General features: G+C 33.9%; 1 protein-coding gene across 1 annotated transcript in view; it reads right to left on the bottom strand.

Annotated features, from left to right (window-relative positions):
* The window catches only part of kif5aa (kinesin family member 5A, a), an 85,835-nt gene that overhangs the window by 35,127 nt on the left and 30,717 nt on the right, over positions 1-19,991 (bottom strand). Inside the window, exons 8-10 of the mRNA XM_062057693.1 lie at positions 12,094-12,218; positions 5,578-5,682; positions 5,357-5,505 (exon numbers count right to left, since the gene is read on the bottom strand). Of these exons, the coding sequence (XP_061913677.1) occupies positions 5,357-5,505; positions 5,578-5,682; positions 12,094-12,218 (379 nt within the window). The remainder of the gene's footprint in view (positions 1-5,356; positions 5,506-5,577; positions 5,683-12,093; positions 12,219-19,991) is intronic.

The raw sequence follows: 19,991 nt of genomic DNA, 5'->3' as shown, positions 1-19,991 counted from the left end.
TTCCAGACAAACTTTTTGTACTCTTTTTGTTACTTAAGACTTTGTAAAATACGCTGTCAGCCCTCCGCCTCGGCATCTGGGGTTCACGTGTTTACCAGAACCTAAGGGTTGTTTTAGTTAGTGCGACCAAACATATTCCAATTCTTCGCCCCCGACATTCACAGATCAGTCACTACACGAGCCGAGCACATAAGAGCAGGCTGCAGACAACCAGCGCCTTTTTCTTGAGCACGCTGCCACCCGTAAACGCCTCTCTTCCAGGAAAAACACCAAAGGCTGAGAGACCACCTCAACTGCTGCCACGACGACTGAATGGCAGAGGCGATGAAGCAGCCTTGGCAGCCAGACGACTCAATGGAGGGAGAGAGACATCACCCCTGATGCCTTGCTACCGGCCACAATCAACCTTGGGCCGTATGGACGCCAGGGCGTCGGAAAAGGGACGACACAAGGCGTCCATGAAGAGGTGGAAGCTAGCAACATCAGACTTGTGTAAAACTACAGACCATGAAATACCTCATGAGTTGCAGCCAGGCCCCACAGTCTACTGGAGATGACCTAGCTGAACCAAGCACAGTTGCGCTCGCCTGCGCCAACCAGACTTGATATGAAGCTGGCCAGACACGATGAAGAAGAATGGTTTCTCTGTTTTAGTTGTTGAGTTTGGCTCTCAAGTTGATCATAATTTCGCCTTGCTGAGATGTTATCCAATTTGCGATTCAATTCAGAGGCCGCCAAAGTCTGAGTGCACAGCTCTGCCCACCCCTTCCACCGCGACGGGCAACCTTGGGGCTCCTAAATTTGTAGACAAACTAAATCCAATCAACAGACGACCTGTTAGCACAGTTCTAAATAAGTAGATATTGTAGGTGTTTCCGTTGAAGACTTTGATGATCGATAGATCGATCAATAAAGTACTATTAATTTATCTATCATCAAAGTCTTCAACGGAAAAACCTGCCAAGCAAACGACTCGCAACTTCCCCAAGATTCCACCTTGAATCCAGCGGCAAATGTCCCGTCAGGAAAGGAAGGTTCCTGAGCTTCTCGTTGAGAAAATCTTGTCAGTTGAGTTGCGGGACCAGTTTATTTGTTCCATGCTTTAGATTTTGGAGAAGAGTGCAAAACGAGAAGCTCTTAGAAAGTTGAGACCAGAGGAGACAAGCAGAAGAGATAGGAGAGGGAGGGGAACTGTCCCCGCCTTCGTTTGGAGCCAGAAGACTATCTCCTTGCATACTGTACCATGGACCATTTTATTAAGCTGTCATCCCACCTGATGGTCATACTTTAGTACCTGCCCACAGTGTGTACCAGAACTCAAGAACGTACAGCCTGACACAAGCAGGAAAACATGTTATTTGTACTACAGTAGATACTACAGTCTCATTAGGCAAACATGGTGAAAACATGTTATTTGTACTACAGTAGATACTACAGTCTCATTAGGCAAACGTGGTGAAAACATGTATTTGTACTACAGTAGATACTACAGTCTCATTAGGCAAACGTGGTGAAAACATGTTATTTGTACTACAGTAGATACTACAGTCTCATTAGGCAAATGTGGTGAAAACATGTTATTTGTACTACAGTAAATACTACAGTTTCATTAGGCAAACGTGGTGAAAACATGTTATTTGTACTACAGTAGATACTACAGTCTCATTAGGCAAACGTGGTGAAAACATGTTATTTGTACTACAGTAGATACTACAGTCTCATTAGGCAAACATGTTATTTGTACTATAGTAGATACTACAGTCTCATTAGGCAAACATTTTATTTGTACTATAGTAGATACTACAGTCTCATTAGGCAAACATGGTGAAAACATGTTATTTGTACTACAGTAGATACTACAGTCTCATTAGGCAAACATGGTGAAAACATGTTATTTGTACTACAGTAGATACTACAGTCTCATTAGGCAAACATGGTGAAAACATGTTATTTGTACTACAGTAGATACTACAGTCTCATTAGGCAAACGTGGTGAAAACATGTTATTTGTACTACAGTAGATACTACAGTCTCATTAGGCAAACATGTTATTTGTACTATAGTAGATACTACAGTCTCATTAGGCAAACATTTTATTTGTACTATAGTAGATACTACAGTCTCATTAGGCAAACATGGTGAAAACATGTTATTTGTACTACAGTAGATACTACAGTCTCATTAGGCAAACATGTTATTTGTACTACAGTAGATACTACAGTCTCATTAGGCAAGCATGGTGAAAACATGTTATTTGTACTACAGTAGATACTACAGTCTCATTAGGCAAACGTGGTGAAAACATGTTATTTGTACTACAGTAGATACTACAGTCTCATTAGGCAAACATGGTGAAAACATGTTATTTGTACTACAGTAGATACTACAGTCTCATTAGGCAAACATGGTGAAAACATGTTATTTGTACTACAGTAGATACTACAGTCTCATTAGGCAAACGTGGTGAAAACATGTTATTTGTACTACAGTAGATACTACAGTCTCATTAGGCAAACATGGTGAAAACATGTTATTTGTACTACAGTAAATACTACAGTCTCATTAGGCAAACGTGGTGAAAACATGTTATTTGTACTACAGTAGATACTACAGTCTCATTAGGCAAACGTGGTGAAAACATGTTATTTGTACTACAGTAGATACTACAGTCTCATTAGGCAAACGTGGTGAAAACATGTTATTTGTACTACAGTAGATACTACAGTCTCATTAGGCAAACATGTTATTTGTACTATAGTAGATACTACAGTCTCATTAGGCAAACATTTTATTTGTACTATAGTAGATACTACAGTCTCATTAGGCAAACATGGTGAAAACATGTTATTTGTACTACAGTAGATACTACAGTCTCATTAGGCAAACATGTTATTTGTACTACAGTAGATACTACAGTCTCATTAGGCAAACATGGTGAAAACATGTTATTTGTACTACAGTAGATACTACAGTCTCATTAGGCAAACGTGGTGAAAACATGTTATTTGTACTACAGTAGATACTACAGTCTCATTAGGCAAACATGGTGAAAACATGTTATTTGTACTACAGTAGATACTACAGTCTCATTAGGCAAACATTTTATTTGTACTATAGTAGATACTACAGTCTCATTAGGCAAACATGGTGAAAACATGTTATTTGTACTACAGTAGATACTACAGTCTCATTAGGCAAACATGTTATCTGTACTATAGTAGATACTACAGTCTCATTAGGCAAACATTTTATTTGTACTATAGTAGATACTACAGTCTCATTAGGCAAACATGGTGAAAACATGTTATTTGTACTACAGTAGATACTACAGTCTCATTAGGCAAACATGTTATTTGTACTACAGTAGATACTACAGTCTCATTAGGCAAACATGGTGAAAACATGTTATTTGTACTACAGTAGATACTACAGTCTCATTAGGCAAACGTGGTGAAAACATGTTATTTGTACTACAGTAGATACTACAGTCTCATTAGGCAAACGTGGTGAAAACATGTTATTTGTACTACAGTAGATACTACAGTCTCATTAGGCAAACATGGTGAAAACATGTTATTTGTACTACAGTAAATACTACAGTCTCATTAGGCAAACGTGGTGAAAACATGTTATTTGTACTACAGTAGATACTACAGTCTCATTAGGCAAACGTGGTGAAAACATGTTATTTGTACTACAGTAGATACTACAGTCTCATTAGGCAAACGTGGTGAAAACATGTTATTTGTACTACAGTAGATACTACAGTCTCATTAGGCAAACATGTTATTTGTACTATAGTAGATACTACAGTCTCATTAGGCAAACATTTTATTTGTACTATAGTAGATACTACAGTCTCATTAGGCAAACATGGTGAAAACATGTTATTTGTACTACAGTAGATACTACAGTCTCATTAGGCAAACATGTTATTTGTACTACAGTAGATACTACAGTCTCATTAGGCAAACATGGTGAAAACATGTTATTTGTACTACAGTAGATACTACAGTCTCATTAGGCAAACGTGGTGAAAACATGTTATTTGTACTACAGTAGATACTACAGTCTCATTAGGCAAACATGGTGAAAACATGTTATTTGTACTACAGTAGATACTACAGTCTCATTAGGAAAATGTGGTGAAAACATGTTATTTGTACTACAGTAGATACTACAGTCTCATTAGGCAAACATGTTATTTGTACTACAGTGGATACTACAGTCTCATTAGGCAAACATGTTATTTCTACTATAGTGGATACTACAGTCTCATTAGGAAAACATGGTGAAAACATGTTATTTGTACTATAATAGATACTACAGTTTCATTAGGCAAACATGGTGAAAACATGTTATTTGTACTATAATAGATACTACAGTCTCATTAGGCAAACATGGTGAAAACATGTTATTTGTACTATAGTAGATACTACAGTCTCATTAGGCAAACGTGGTGAAAACATGTTATTTGTACTATAGTAGATACTACAGTCTCATTAGGAAAACATGTTATTTGTACTACAGTAGATACTACAGTCTCATTAGGCAAACATGTTATTTGTACTATAGTAGATACTACAGTCTCATTAGATAAACATGTTATTTCTACTATAGTGGATACTACAGTCTCATTAGGCAAACATGGTGAAAACATGTTATTTGTACTATAATATGTACTACAGTCTCATTAGGCAAACATGGTGAAAACATGTTATTTGTACTATAATAGGTACTACAGTCTCATTGGGCAAACATGGTGAAAACATGTTATTTGTACTATAATAGGTACTACAGTCTCATTAGGCAAACATGGTGAAAACATGTTATTTGTACTATAATAGGTACTACAGTCTCATTGGGCAAACATGGTGAAAACATGTTATTTGTACTATAATAGATACTACAGTTTCATTAGGCAAACATGGTGAAAACATGTTATTTGTACTATAATAGATACTACAGTCTCATTAGGCAAACATGGTGAAAACATGTTATTTGTACTATAGTAGATACTACAGTCTCATTAGGCAAACGTGGTGAAAACATGTTATTTGTACTATAGTAGATACTACAGTCTCATTAGGCAAACATGGTGAAAACATGTTATTTGTACTATAATAGGTACTACAGTCTCATTAGGAAAACATGGTGAAAACATGTTATTTGTACTATAATAGATACTACAGTTTCATTAGGCAAACATGGTGAAAACATGTTATTTGTACTATAATAGATACTACAGTCTCATTAGGCAAACATGGTGAAAACATGTTATTTGTACTATAATAGATACTACAGTCTCGTTAGGCAAACATGGTAAGCTGTACTGCTGGACTAGAGAAAAGTTTACCGTTGACCAAACATGAGCGTGGACTTGGTCTCTGCATCATTGTAGCTAGAGGGCGAGCAGCAGATGAACATGGTGGTGCGACAGTTCCCGCCCAGCGAGTCCTGCAGGATGCGAGTCATCTTGCTGTCACGATACGGCACGTGGCTTTTCTGCATGACGACACAGGAGGAGCGGTGACGCCCAGAGGATATCGCCACAAAGGAGGAGGGTTAGAGACTCACGGTGCCCTCAGCCAGGGCTGAGATGACGTTTCCTAACGCTGAAAGAGACTTGTTGATGTTCTTGGCCTCGTCCAGGACGGCTCCTGCTGCCCCCGTCTTACTCACCTGGGGACCAAAGAACATGATATCATACTCAATCTACTTCTAGTCTGCACCCGTCTTACTCACCTGGGGACCAAAGAACATGATATCATACTCAATCTACTTCTAGTCTTCCCCCGTCTTACTCACCTGGGGACCAAAGAACATGATATCATACTCAATCTACTTCTAATCTGCCCCCGTCTTACTCACCTGGGGACCAAAGAACATGATATCATACTCAATCTACTTCTAGTCTGCTCCCAGTCCAGGTGATTGGAGCTTGGACAATGTCCGATACAAGCAGTCCTGCAGTCTTTACTTGTGTGTGATATCATGTGCGATACAAGTAGTCCTGCAGTCTTTACACGTGTGTGATATCATGTGCGATACAAGCAGTCCTGCAGTCTTTACTTGTGTGTGATATCATGTGCGATACAAGCAGTCCTGGAGTCTTTACTTGTGTGTGATATAATGTGCGATACAAGCTGTCCTGCAGTGTTTACTTGTGTGTGATATCATGTGCAATACAAGCTGTCCAGCAGTGTTTACTTGTGTGTGATATTATGCGTGATACAAGCAGTCCTGCAGTCTTTATTTGAGTGTGATATCATGTCCGATACAAGCAGTCCTGCAGTCGTTACTTGTGTGTGATATCATGTGCGATACAAGCAGTCCTGCAGTCTTTACTTGTGTGTGATATCATGTGCGATACAAGCAGTTCTGCAGTCTTTACTTGTGTGTGATATCATCTGCGATACAAGCAGTCCTGCAGTCCTTACTTGTGTGTGATATCATGTGTGATACAAGCTGTCCTGCACTGTTTACTTGTGTGTGATATCATGTGTGATACAAACAGTCCTGCAGTCTTTATTTGTGTGTGATATCATGTCCGATACAAGCAGTCCTGCAGTCTTTACTTGTGTGTAATATCATGTGCGATACAAGCAGTCATGCAGTCTTTACTTGTGTGTGATATCATGTGCGATACAAGCAGTTCTGCAGTCTTTACTTGTGTGTGATATCATGTGTGATACTAGCAGTCCTGCAGTCTTTACTTGTGTGTGATATCATGTCCTATACAAGCAGTCCTGCAGTCTTTACTTATGTGTGATATCATGTCCAATACAAGCTGTCCTGCAGTCTTTACTTGTGTGTGATATCATGTCCAATACAAGCTGTCCTGCAGTCTTTACTTGTGTGTGATATCATGTGCAATACAAGCAGTCCTGCAGTGTGTTTACTTGTGTGTGATATCTGTGCGATACAAGCAGTCCTGCAGTCTTTACTTGTGTGTGATATCATATGTGATACAAGCAGTCCTGCAGTCTTTACTTGTGTATGATATCATGTGCGATACAAGCAGTCCTGCAGTGATTACTTGTGTGTGACATAATGTGCGATACAAGCTGTCCTGCAATCTTTACTTGTGTGTGATATCATGTGCGATACAAGCTGTCCAGCAGTCTTTACTTGTGTGTGATATCATGTGTGATACAAGAATTCCTGCAGTCTTTACTTGTGTGTGATATCATGTCCAATACAAGCTGTCCTGCAGTCTTTACTTGTGTGTGATATCATGTGCAATACAAGCAGTCCTGCAGTGTGTTTACTTGTGTGTGATATCTGTGCAATACAAGCAGTCCTGCAGTCTTTACTTGTGTGTGATATCATATGTGATACAAGCAGTCCTGCAGTCTTTACTTGTGTATGATATCATGTGCGATACCAGCAGTCCTGCAGTGATTACTTGTGTGTGATATCATGTGCGATACAAGCAGTCCTGCAGTCTTTACTTGTGTGTGATATCATGTGCGATACAAGCTGTCCAGCAGTCTTTACTTGTGTGTGATATCATGTGCGATACAAGCATTCCTGCAGTCTTTACTTGTGTGTGATATCATGTGAGATACAAGCAGTTCTGCAGTCTTTACTTGTGTGTGATATCATGTCCAATACAAGCTGTCCTGCAGTCTTTACTTGTGTGTGATATCATGTGCAATACAAGCAGTGCTGCAGTGTGTTTACTTGTGTGTGATATCTGTGCGATACAAGCAGTCCTGCAGTCTTTACTTGTGTGTGATATCATATGTGATACAAGCAGTCCTGCAGTCTTTATTTGTGTATGATATCATGTGCAATACCAGCAGTCCTGCAGTCTTTACTTGTGTGTGATATCATGTGCGATACAAGCTGTCATGCAGTCTTTACTTTTGTGTGATAGCATGTGCAATACAAGCAGTCTTGCAGTCTTTACTTGTGTGTGATATCATGTGCAATACAAGCAGTCCTGCAGTGTGTTTACTTGTGTGTGATATCTGTGCGATACAAGCAGTCCTGCAGTCTTTACTTGTGTGTGATATCATGTGCGATACAAGCAGTCCTGCAGTCTTTACTTGTGTGTGATATCATGTGCGATACAAGCTGTCCAGCAGTGTTTACTTGTGTGTGATATTATGTGTGATACAAGCAGTCCTGCAGTCTTTACTTGTGTGTGATATCATGTCCGATACAAGCTGTCCTGCAGTATTTACTTGTGTGTGATATCATGTGCAATACAAGCTGTCCTGCAGTCTTTACTTGTGTGTGATATCATGTGCAATACAAGCAGTCCTGCAGTGTCTTTACTTGTGTGTGATATCATGTGGGGTCTAGGGGCACTAGAAGGTTAACCCCTTTAGTACTGTTACCCCATGTGGCCCTTGGCAAAGGCCTAGTACCTGACTGCCCCCTAGCCAGGGATACGGTGAAGACCTCGACGGCGGAGCAGGCGGAAGACGTTAGATTTTTAAGAACTACCACAACGGCTGCGATAGCGGAAGAAGGCTGCAGCAGAAAAGGGTCCCCAGTTGTCTTGGACTCCATGCCACTGGACCCTGACCCGATTTCTGTCAAGGATCGTGTGGTGACTGTCTGTGCACCAGTCTCCCCACGTTAAGCTAAGTCAGGCACAGGCATCCTCCATATAGGGATACACCCCTACCAGGAGGATCGTCATACTCGTTCGAGTGACCGCCGATGAGGATGATGATGGTGTGGTACAAGCAGTCCTGCAGTCTTTACTTGTGTGTGATATCATGTGCAATACAAGCAGTCCTGCACTGTGTTTACTCGTGTGTGTTATCATGTGTGGTACAAGCAGTCCTGCAGTCTTTACTTGTGTGTGATATCATGTGCAATACAAGCTGCCCTGCAGTCTTTACTTGTGTGTGATATCATGTGTGATACAAGCTGTCCTGCAGTGTTTACTTGTGTGTTATATCATGTACGATACAAGCTGTCCTGCAGTGTTATTTGTGTGTGATACCATGTGCATTACACGCAGTCCGGCAGAGTGTTTACTTGTGTGTGATATCATGTGTGATACAAGCAGTCCTGCACAGTGTTTACTTGTGTGTGATATCATGTGCAATACACACAGTCCTGCAGAGTGTTTACTTGTGTGTGATATCATGTGAGATACAAGCAGTCCTGCGGAGTGTTTACTTGTGTGTGATATCATGTGCAATACAAGCAGTCCTGCAGAGTGTTTACTTGTGTGTGATACCATCTACGATGCAAGCAGTCCTACGGCGTGTTGATTTGTCTATGATATCGTCTCCCATACAAAACAGTAGAGTAGAAGTAGGGTATAGTAGAGTAGAAGTAGAGTAGAGTAAAGTACAGTAGAGTAGGGTGGGGTAGAAGTAGAGTAAAGTAGAATAGAGTACAAGTTGAGTAGTGTAGAAGTAGAGTAAAGTAGAACAGAGTAGAATTTGAGTAGAGTAGAAGTAGAGTAAAGTACAGTAGAGTAGGGTAGAATTAGATTAAAGTAGAATAGAGTACAAGTTGAGTAGAGTAGAAGTAGAGTAAAGTACAGTAGAGTAGGGTAGAAGTATTGTAAAGTAGAATAAAGTACAAGTTGAGTAGAGTAGAAATAGAGTAAATATAATGGGGTAGATTGAAGTAGGTCAGAGTTGAGTACATGGTAGAGTATAGTACAATAGAGTAGAGAAAAGTAGAGTAGAGAGTATAGTAGGGTAGAGTACATGGTAGAGTAGAGTACAGAGTTAAGTGGAGCAGAGTAGAGTGAAGTAGAGGATAGAGTAGAATAGAGAAAAAATACAAGTAGAATAAAGATTAGTGTTGAGTAAAGGTAGAGTAGAAAGTAGAGTAGAGTGAAGAGTAGAGTAGAGTAAAGGGTAGAGTAAAGTAGAGTAAAGGATAAAGTAAAAAGTAGAGTAGAGGGTACAGTAAAAGTAGAGTAGAGGGTAGAGTAAAAATAGAGTAGAGTAAAATTAGAGTAGAGTACATGGTAGAGTAGAGTGTAGAGTAGAATATAGTACAGTAGAAGTAGAGTAGAGGGTAAATAATAGTTGAGTACAGGGTAGAGTAGAGGGTAGAGTAGAGTAGAATTGAAATAGAGTGGAATAAATGGTAGAGCAGAGGTTAGAGTAAAGTAGAGTAGAGGATAGAGTAAAATATCATGCAAAGTAGAGTAAAAGATAGTAGAGAGTAGAGTAAAATAGCGTGGAGTAGAGGTTAGAGTAGAATAGAGTAGAGTAGAAGTAGTGAAGAGGGTAAAGTAGGGTACAGTACAGGGTAGAGTAGAGTAGATTGCAGGGCGCAGTAGAGGATAGAGTAGAGTAGAGTAGAGTAGAGTAGAGTAGAGTAGAGTAGAGTAGAGTAGAGTAGAGTAGAGTAGAGTAGAGTGCAGGGTACAATAGAGGAGAGTTTATAGGAGAGTAGAGTACAGGGTAGAGTAGAGTAGAGTAGAGGAGAGGAGAGAGTAGAGTAGGGGGTAAAGTAGAGAGTAGAGTAGAAGGTAAAGTACAGGGTAGAGTATAGGGTAGAGTAGAGTACAGAATAGGGTGGAGTAGGGGGTAAAGTAGAGAGTAGAGTAGAGAAGAGGGTGGAGTAGGGGGTAGAGTAGAGTAGAGAGTAGAGTACAGGGTAGCATAAAGTAGAGGGTAGAGTAGAGTAGAGAGTGGTGTAAATTAGAGTAGATAGTAGAGTAGAGTAGAGTAGAGTAACATAAAGATGAGTAGAGTAACATAGAGAGTAGAGAAGAGTAAAGTAGAGTAGAGGATAGAGTAAAAGATAATGTAAAGTTGAGTAACATATAGAGTAGAGTAAAATAGCGTGGAGGAGAGGTTAGAGTAGAATAGAGTAGAGTAGAAGTAGTGAAGAGGGTAAAGTAGAGTACAGTACAGAGTAGAGTAGAGTAGAGTAGAGTGTAGTGTACAGTAGAGGAGAGGGTAGAGGAAAGGAGAGTAGAGTAGAGTAGAGTACAGGGTACAGTAGAGGAGAGGAGAGTTTAGAGGAAGGTACAGTAGAGTACAGGGTAGAGTAGAAGAGAGGAGAGGAGAGGAGAGGAGAGGAGAGGAGAGGAGGAGAGGAGAGGAGATGAGAGGAGAGGAGAGGAGAGGAGAGGAGAGGAGAGGAGAGGAGAGGAGAGGAGAGGAGAGGAGAGGGGGTAGAGTAGAGTAGAGAGTAGAGTACAGGGTAGCATAAAGTACAGGGTAGCATAAAGTAGAGGGTAGAGTAGAGTAGAGAGTGGTGTAAATTAGAGTAGATAGTAGAGTAGAGTAGAGTAGAGTAACATAAAGATGAGTAGAGTAACATAGAGAGTAGAGAAGAGTAAAGTAGAGTAGAGGATAGAGTAAAAGATAATGTAAAGTTGAGTAACATATAGAGTAGAGTAAAATAGCGTGGAGGAGAGGTTAGAGTAGAATAGAGTAGAGTAGAAGTAGTGAAGAGGGTAAAGTAGAGTACAGTACAGAGTAGAGTAGAGTAGAGTAGAGTGTAGTGTACAGTAGAGGAGAGGGTAGAGGAAAGGAGAGTAGAGTAGAGTAGAGTACAGGGTACAGTAGAGGAGAGGAGAGTTTAGAGGAAAGTACAGTAGAGTACAGGGTAGAGTAGAAGAGAGGAGAGGAGAGGAGAGGAGAGGAGAGGAGAGGAGGAGAGGAGAGGAGAGGAGAGGAGAGGAGAGGAGAGGAGAGGAGAGGAGAGGAGAGGAGAGGAGGAGAGGAGAGGAGAGGAGAGGGTGGAGTGGGGGTAAAGTAGAGAGTAGAGTAGAGGGTAAAGTACAGGGTAGAGTATAGGGTAGAGTTGAGTAGAGAAGAGGGTGGAGTAGGGGGTAAAGTAGAGAGTAGAGTAGAGAAGAGGGTGGAGTAAGGGGTAGAGTACAGTAGAGAGTTGTGTAAATTAGAGTAGAGAGTACAGTAACAAAAAGATGAGTAGAGAAACGTAGAGAGTAGAGTAGAGTAGAGTAGAGTAGAGTAGAGTAAAGTAGAGTAAAGTAGAGTAAAGTAGAGTAGAGTAGAGTAGAGTAGAGTAGAGTAGAGTAGAGTAGAGTAGAGAGTAGAGTAGAGTAGAGTAGAGTAGAGTAGAGTAGAGTAGAGTAGAGTAGAGTAGAGTAGAGTAGAGTAGAGTAGAGTAGAGTAGCTGTGGTACCTTCTCACTACCAGCCAGGTCTACCAGGTAAAGTTTCCCACAGATCTTCTGCTCAGTCTCCACATGTTCCTGCTTGATGTTGATGAGGAAGATGCTGTGACTGCGAGAACTGTGCTCGTTCATATCTGACAATAATAGAAATATTATTATTATGACTTTTGTTTTTAATCCTTCATATCTGACAATAATAGAAATATTACTATTAGTGAAGTGAGTTATACTTATATAGCGCTTTTCTCTAGTGACTCAAAGCGCTTTACATAGTGAAACCCAATATCTAAGTTACATTTAAACCAGTGTGGGTGGCACTGGGAACAGGCGGGTAAAGTGTCTTGCCCAAGGACACAACGGCAGTGACTAGGATGGCGGAAGCGGGAATCGAACCTGGAACCCTGAAGTTGCTGGCACGGCCACTCTACCAACCGAGCTATGCCGCCCCGATTATTATTATGACTTTTGTTTTTAATCATACATATCTGACAACAATATAAATAGTATTATTATTATGACTTTTGTTTTTAATCGTTCATGTCTGACAATGATAAAAAATTATTATTACTATGACTTTTGTTTTTAATCGTTCATGTCTGACAATAATACAATATTATTATTATTATTACTTTTGTTTTTAATCGTTCATATCTGACAACAATATAAATATTATTATTATTATGACTTTTGTTTTTAATCGTTCATTTCTGACAATAATAAAATATTATTATTACAATGACTTTTGTTTTTAATCGTTCATGTCTGACAATAGAAATATTATTATTATTATGACTTTTGTTTTGAATCCTTCATGTCTGACAACAATAGAAATATTATTATTATTATGTATTTTGTTTTTAATCGTTTCATGTCTGACAATATAAATATTATTATTATGATTACTTTTGTTTTTAATCGTTCATGTCTGACAACAATATAAATATTATTATTATTATTATTATGACTTTTGTTTTTAATCGTTCCTGTCTGACAACAATAAAATATTATTATTATTATTATGACTTTTGTTTTTAATCGTTCATATCTGACAACAATAAAATATTATTATATTATGACTTTTGTTTTTAATCGTTCATATCCTACAATAATATAAATATTATATTATTATGAATTTTGTTTTTAATCGTTCATATCTGACAACAATAGAAATATTATTATTATTATCATGACTTTTGTTTTTAATCGTTCATATATGACAATAATAGAAATATTATTATTATTATGACTTTTGTTTTTAATCGTTCATATCTGACAACAATAGAAATATTATTATTATTATGATGACTTTTGTTTTTAATCGTTCATGTCTGACAACAATAGAAATATTATTATTAGGACTTTTGTTTGTAATCGTTAATGTCTGACAACAATAGAAATATTATTATTATGACTTTTTTTTTTAATCGTTCATATCTGACAACAATAGAAATATTATTATTGTGTCTTTTGTTTTTAATTGTTCATGTCTGACAATATAAATATTATTATTATGATGACTTTTGTTTTTAATCGTTCATATCTGACAATAATAGAAATATTATTATTATTATTATGACTTTTGTTTTTAATCTTTCATATCTGACAACAATAGAAATATTATTATTATTATTATGTCTTTTGTTTTTAATCGTTCATGTCTGACAATATAAATATTATTATTATGATGACTTTTGTTTTTAATCGTTCATGTTTCACAACAATAGAAATATTATTATTATTATTACTTTTGTTTTTAATCGTTTATATCTGACAACAATAAAATATTATCATATTATGACTTTTGTTTTTAATCGTTCATATCTGACAATAATAGAAATATTAGTATTATTATTATGACTTTTGTTTTAATCGTTCATATCTGACAACAATAGAAATATTATTATTATTATGTCTTTTGTTTTTAATCGTTCATATCTGACAATAATAGAAATATTATTATTACTAGGGGAGTGGGAAAAAATCGATTCAAATTCTAATCGCGATTCTCACGTTGTGCGATTCAGAATCGATTCTCATTTTTAAAAAATGTATCTATTATTTATTTATTTATTTTCAATATATATATATTTTTTTCTTTTTTTTAAATTAATCAATCCAACAAAACAATACACAGCAATACCATTACAATGCAATCCAATTCCAAAACCATACCCGACCCAGCAACACTCAGAACTGCAATAAACAGAGCAATTGAGAGGACACACAAACACGACACAGAACAAACCAAAAGTAGTGAAATAAATAAATAAATGGGTTATACTTGTTTTCTACCTTCAAGGTACTCAAAGCACTTTGACAGTATTTCCACATTCACCCATTCACACACACATTCACACACTGATGGCAGGAGCTGCCATGCAAGGCGCTAACCAGCAGCCATCAGGGGCAAAGGGTGAAGTGTCTTGCCCAAGGACACAACAGACGTGACTAGGATGGCAGAAGGCGGGGATTGAACCCCAGTAACCAGCAACCCTCCGATTGCTGACACGGCCACTCTACCAACTTTGCCACGCTGTCCCAAAACAAACAAAAAGGAATATTGTCAACAACAGTATCAATATTAGTTACAATTTCAACATAGCAGTGATTAAAAATCCCTCATTGACATTATCATTAGACATTTATAAAAAAATGTAATAAATGAACAATAGTGTCACAGTGGCTTACACTTGCATCGCATCTCATAAGCTTGACAACACACTGTGTCCAATATTTTCACAAAGATAAAATAAGTCATATTTTTGGTTCATTTAATAGTTAAAACAAATTTACATTATTGCAATAAGTTGATAAAACATTGTCCTTTACAATTATAAAAGCTTTTTACAAAAATCTACTACTCTGCTTGCATGTCAGCAGACTGGGGTAGATCCTGCTGAAATCCTATGTATTGAATGAATAGAGAATCGTTTTGAATCGGGAAAAAATCGTTTTTGAATCGAGAATCGTGTTGAATTGAAAAAAAAAATCGATTTTGAATCGAATCGTGACCCCAAGAATCGATATTGAATCGAATCGTGGGACACCCAAAGATTCACAGCCCTAATTATTAATATGACTTTTGTTTTTAATCGTTCATATCTGACAACAATAGAAATATTATAATTATTATGACTTTTGTTTTTGATCGTTTATATCTGACAATAATAGAAATAATATTATTATTATTATGACTTTTGTTTTTAATCATCCATATCTGAAAACAATAGAAATATTATTATTATTATGACTTTTGTTTTTAATCATTCATGTCTGACAATAGAAATATTATCATTATGACTTTTGTTTTTAATCTTTCATATCTGATAATAATATAAATATTATTATTATTATGACTTTTGTTTTTAATCGTTCATACCTGACAACAATAGAAATATTATTATTATATTATGACTTTTGTTTTTAATCGTTTAAGTCTGACAACAATAGAAATATTATTATATTATGACTTTTGTTTTTAATCGTTCATATCTGACAACAACAGAAATATTATTATGTGTTTTGTTTTTAATAATGTCATGTCTGACAATATAAATATTATTATTATGATGACTTTTGTTTTTAATCGTTCATATCTGACAATAATATAAATAATATTATTATTATTATGACTTTTGTTTTTAATCATCCATATCTGAAAACAATAGAAATATTATTATTATTATGACTTTTGTTTTTAATCATTCATGTCTGACAATAGAAATATTATCATTATGACTTTTGTTTTTAATCTTTCATATCTGATAATAATATAAATATTATTATTATTATGACTTTTGTTTTTAATCGTTCATACCTGACAACAATAGAAATATTATTATTATATTATGACTTTTGTTTTTAATCGTTTAAGTCTGACAACAATAGAAATATTATTATATTATGACTTTTGTTTTTAATCGTTCATATCTGACAACAACAGAAATATTATTATGTGTTTTGTTTTTAATAATGTCATGTCTGACAATATAAATATTATTATTATGATGACTTTTGTTTTTAATCGTTCATGTCTGACAACAATATAAATATTATTATTATTATTATTAGGACTTTTGTTTGTAATCGTTAATGTCTGACAACAACAGAAATATTATTATTATTATGTCTTTTGTTTTTAATCATTTCATGTCTGACAATATAAATATTATTATTATGATGACTTTTTTTTTAATCGTTCATGTCTGACAATAGAAATATTATTATTATTATGATTTTTGTTTTTAATCGTTCATATCTGACAACAATGGAAATATTATTATTATTATGATGACTTTTGTTTTTAATCGTTAATATCTGACAATAATAGAAGTATTATTATTATTATTATGACTTTTGTTTTTGATCCTTCATATCTGACAACAATAAAATATTATTATATTATGACTTTTGTTTTTAATCATTCATATCTGACAATAATAGAAATATTATTATTATTATGACTTTTGTTTTTAATCGTTCATGTCTGACAACAATAAAATATTATTATATTATGACTTTTGTTTTTAATCGTTCATATCGGACAATAATAGAAATAGTATTATTATTATGACTTTTGTTTTTAATCGTTCATATCTGACAACAATAGAAATATAATTATTATTATGTCTTTTGTTTTTAATCGTTCATACCTGACAATAATAGAAATATTATTATTATGACTTTTGTTTTTAATCGTTCATATCTGACAATAATAGAAATATTATTATTATTATGACTTTTGTTTTTAATTGTTCATATCTGACAATAATAGAAATATTATTATTATTATTATTATGACTTTTGTTTTTAATCGTTCATATCTGACAACAATATAAATATTATTATTATTATTATGACTTTTGTTTTTAATCGTTCATATCTGACAATAATATAAATAATATTATTATTATTATGACTTTTGTTTTTAATCATCCATATCTGAAAACAATAGAAATATTATTATTATTATGACTTTTGTTTTTAATCATTCATGTCTGACAATAGAAATATTATCATTATGACTTTTGTTTTTAATCTTTCATATCTGATAATAATATAAATATTATTATTATTATGACTTTTGTTTTTAATCGTTCATACCTGACAACAATAGAAATATTATTATTATATTATGACTTTTGTTTTTAATCGTTTAAGTCTGACAACAATAGAAATATTATTATATTATGACTTTTGTTTTTAATCGTTCATATCTGACAACAACAGAAATATTATTATGTGTTTTGTTTTTAATAATGTCATGTCTGACAATATAAATATTATTATTATGATGACTTTTGTTTTTAATCGTTCATGTCTGACAACAATATAAATATTATTATTATTATTATTAGGACTTTTGTTTGTAATCGTTAATGTCTGACAACAATAGAAATATTATTATTATGACTTTTTTTTTTAATCGTTCATATCTGACAACAATAGAAATATTATTATTGTGTCTTTTGTTTTTAATCGTTCATGTTTGACAATATAAATATTATTATTATGATGACTTTTGGTTTTAATCTTTCATATCTGACAACAATAGAAATATTATTATTATTATTATGTCTTTTGTTTTTAATCGTTCATGTCTGACAATATAAATATTATTATTATGATGACTTTTGTTTTTAATCGTTCATGTCTCACAACAATAGAAATATTATTATTATTATTATTACTTTTGTTTTTAATCGTTCATATCTGACAATAATAGAAATATTAGTATTATTATTATGACTTTTGTTTTAATCGTTCATATCTGACAACAATAGAAATATTATTATTATTATGTCTTTTGTTTTTAATCGTTCATATCTGACAATAATAGAAATATTATTATTACTAGGGGAGTGGGAAAAAATCAATTCGAATTCGAATCGGGATTCTCACGTTGTGCGATTCAGAATCGATTCTCATTTTTAAAAAATGTATCTATTATTTATTTATTTATTTTTAATTTAATTTTTAATTTTTTTTTTTTTTTAATTAATCAATCCAACAAAACAATACACAGCAATACCATAACAATGCAATCCAATTGCAAAACCAAACCCGACCAAGCAACACTCAGAACTGCAATAAACAGAGCAATTGAGAGGAGACACAAACACGACACAGAACAAACCAAAAGTAGTGAAACAAAAATGAATATTATCAACAACAGTATCAATATTAGTTACAATTTCAACATAGCAGTGATTAAAAATCCCTCATTGACATTATCATTAGACATTTATAAGACAATTAAATAAATGAACAATAGTGTCACAGTGGCTTACACTTGTATTGCATCTCATAAGCTTGACAACACACTGAGTCCAATATTTTCACAAAGATAAAATAAGTCATATTTTTGGTTCATTTAATAGTTATTGCAATCAGTTGATAAAACATTGTCCTTTACAATTATAAAAGCGTTTTACAAAAATCTACTACTCTGCTTGCATGTCAGCAGACTGGGGTAGATCCTGCTGAAATCCTATGTATTGAATGAATAGAGAATCGTTTTGAATCGGGAAAAAAATCGTTTTTGAATCGAAAATCGTGTTGAATTGAAAAAAAATCGATGTTGAATCGAATCGTGACCCCAAGAATCGATATTGAATCGAATCGTGGGACACCCAAAGATTCACAGCCCTAATTATTAATATAACTTTTGTTTTTAATCGTTCATATCTGACAACAATAGAAATATTATTATTATTATGACTTTTATTTTTAATCGTTTATATCTGACAATAATAGAAATAATATTATTATTATTATGACTTTTGTTTTTAATCATTCATATCTGAAAACAATAGAAATATTATTATTATTATGACTTTTGTTTTTAATCGTTCATGTCTGACAATAGAAATATCATCATTATGACTTTTGTTTTTAATCTTTCATATCTGATGATAATATAAATATTATTATTATTATGACTTTTGTTTTTAATCGTTCATACCTGACAACAATAGAAATATTATTATCATATTATGACTTTTGTTTTTAATCGTTTAAGTCTGACAACAATAGAAATATTATTATATTATGACTTTTGTTTTTAATCGTTCATATCTGACAACAACAGAAATATTATTATTATTATGTCTTTTGTTTTTAATCATTTCATGTCTGACAATATAAATATTATTATTATGATGACTTTTTTTTAATCGTTCATGTCTGACAATAGAAATATTATTATTATTATGACTTTTGTTTTTAATCGTTCATATCTGACAACAATGGAAATATTATTATTATTATGATGACTTTTGTTTTTAATCGTTAATATCTGACAATAATAGAAGTATTATTATTATTATTATGACTTTTGTTTTTGATCCTTCATATCTGACAACAATAAAATATTATTATATTATGACTTTTGTTTTTAATCATTCATATCTGACAATAATAGAAATATTATTATTATTATGACTTTTGTTTTTAATCGTTCATGTCTGACAACAATAAAATATTATTATATTATGACTTTTGTTTTTAATCGTTCATATCGGACAATAATAGAAATAGTATTATTATTATGACTTTTGTTTTTAATCGTTCATATCTGACAACAACAGAAATATAATTATTATTATGTCTTTTGTTTTTAATCGTTCATACCTGACAATAATAGAAATATTATTATTATGACTTTTGTTTTTAATCGTTCATATCTGACAATAATAGAAATATTATTATTATTATGACTTTTGTTTTCAATTGTTCATATCTGACAATAAGAGAAATATTATTATTATTATTATTATGACTTTTGTTTTTAATCGTTCATATCTGACAACAATATAAATATTATTATTATTATTATGACTTTTGTTTTTAATCGTTCATATCTGACAATAATATAAATATTATTACTATTATAATGACTTTTGTTT

Source organism: Entelurus aequoreus, linkage group LG01, assembly GCF_033978785.1.
Source record: "Entelurus aequoreus isolate RoL-2023_Sb linkage group LG01, RoL_Eaeq_v1.1, whole genome shotgun sequence".
Taxonomy (NCBI): Eukaryota; Metazoa; Chordata; class Actinopteri; order Syngnathiformes; family Syngnathidae; genus Entelurus; species Entelurus aequoreus.
This window is presented reverse-complemented; position numbering and strand designations above follow the sequence as displayed.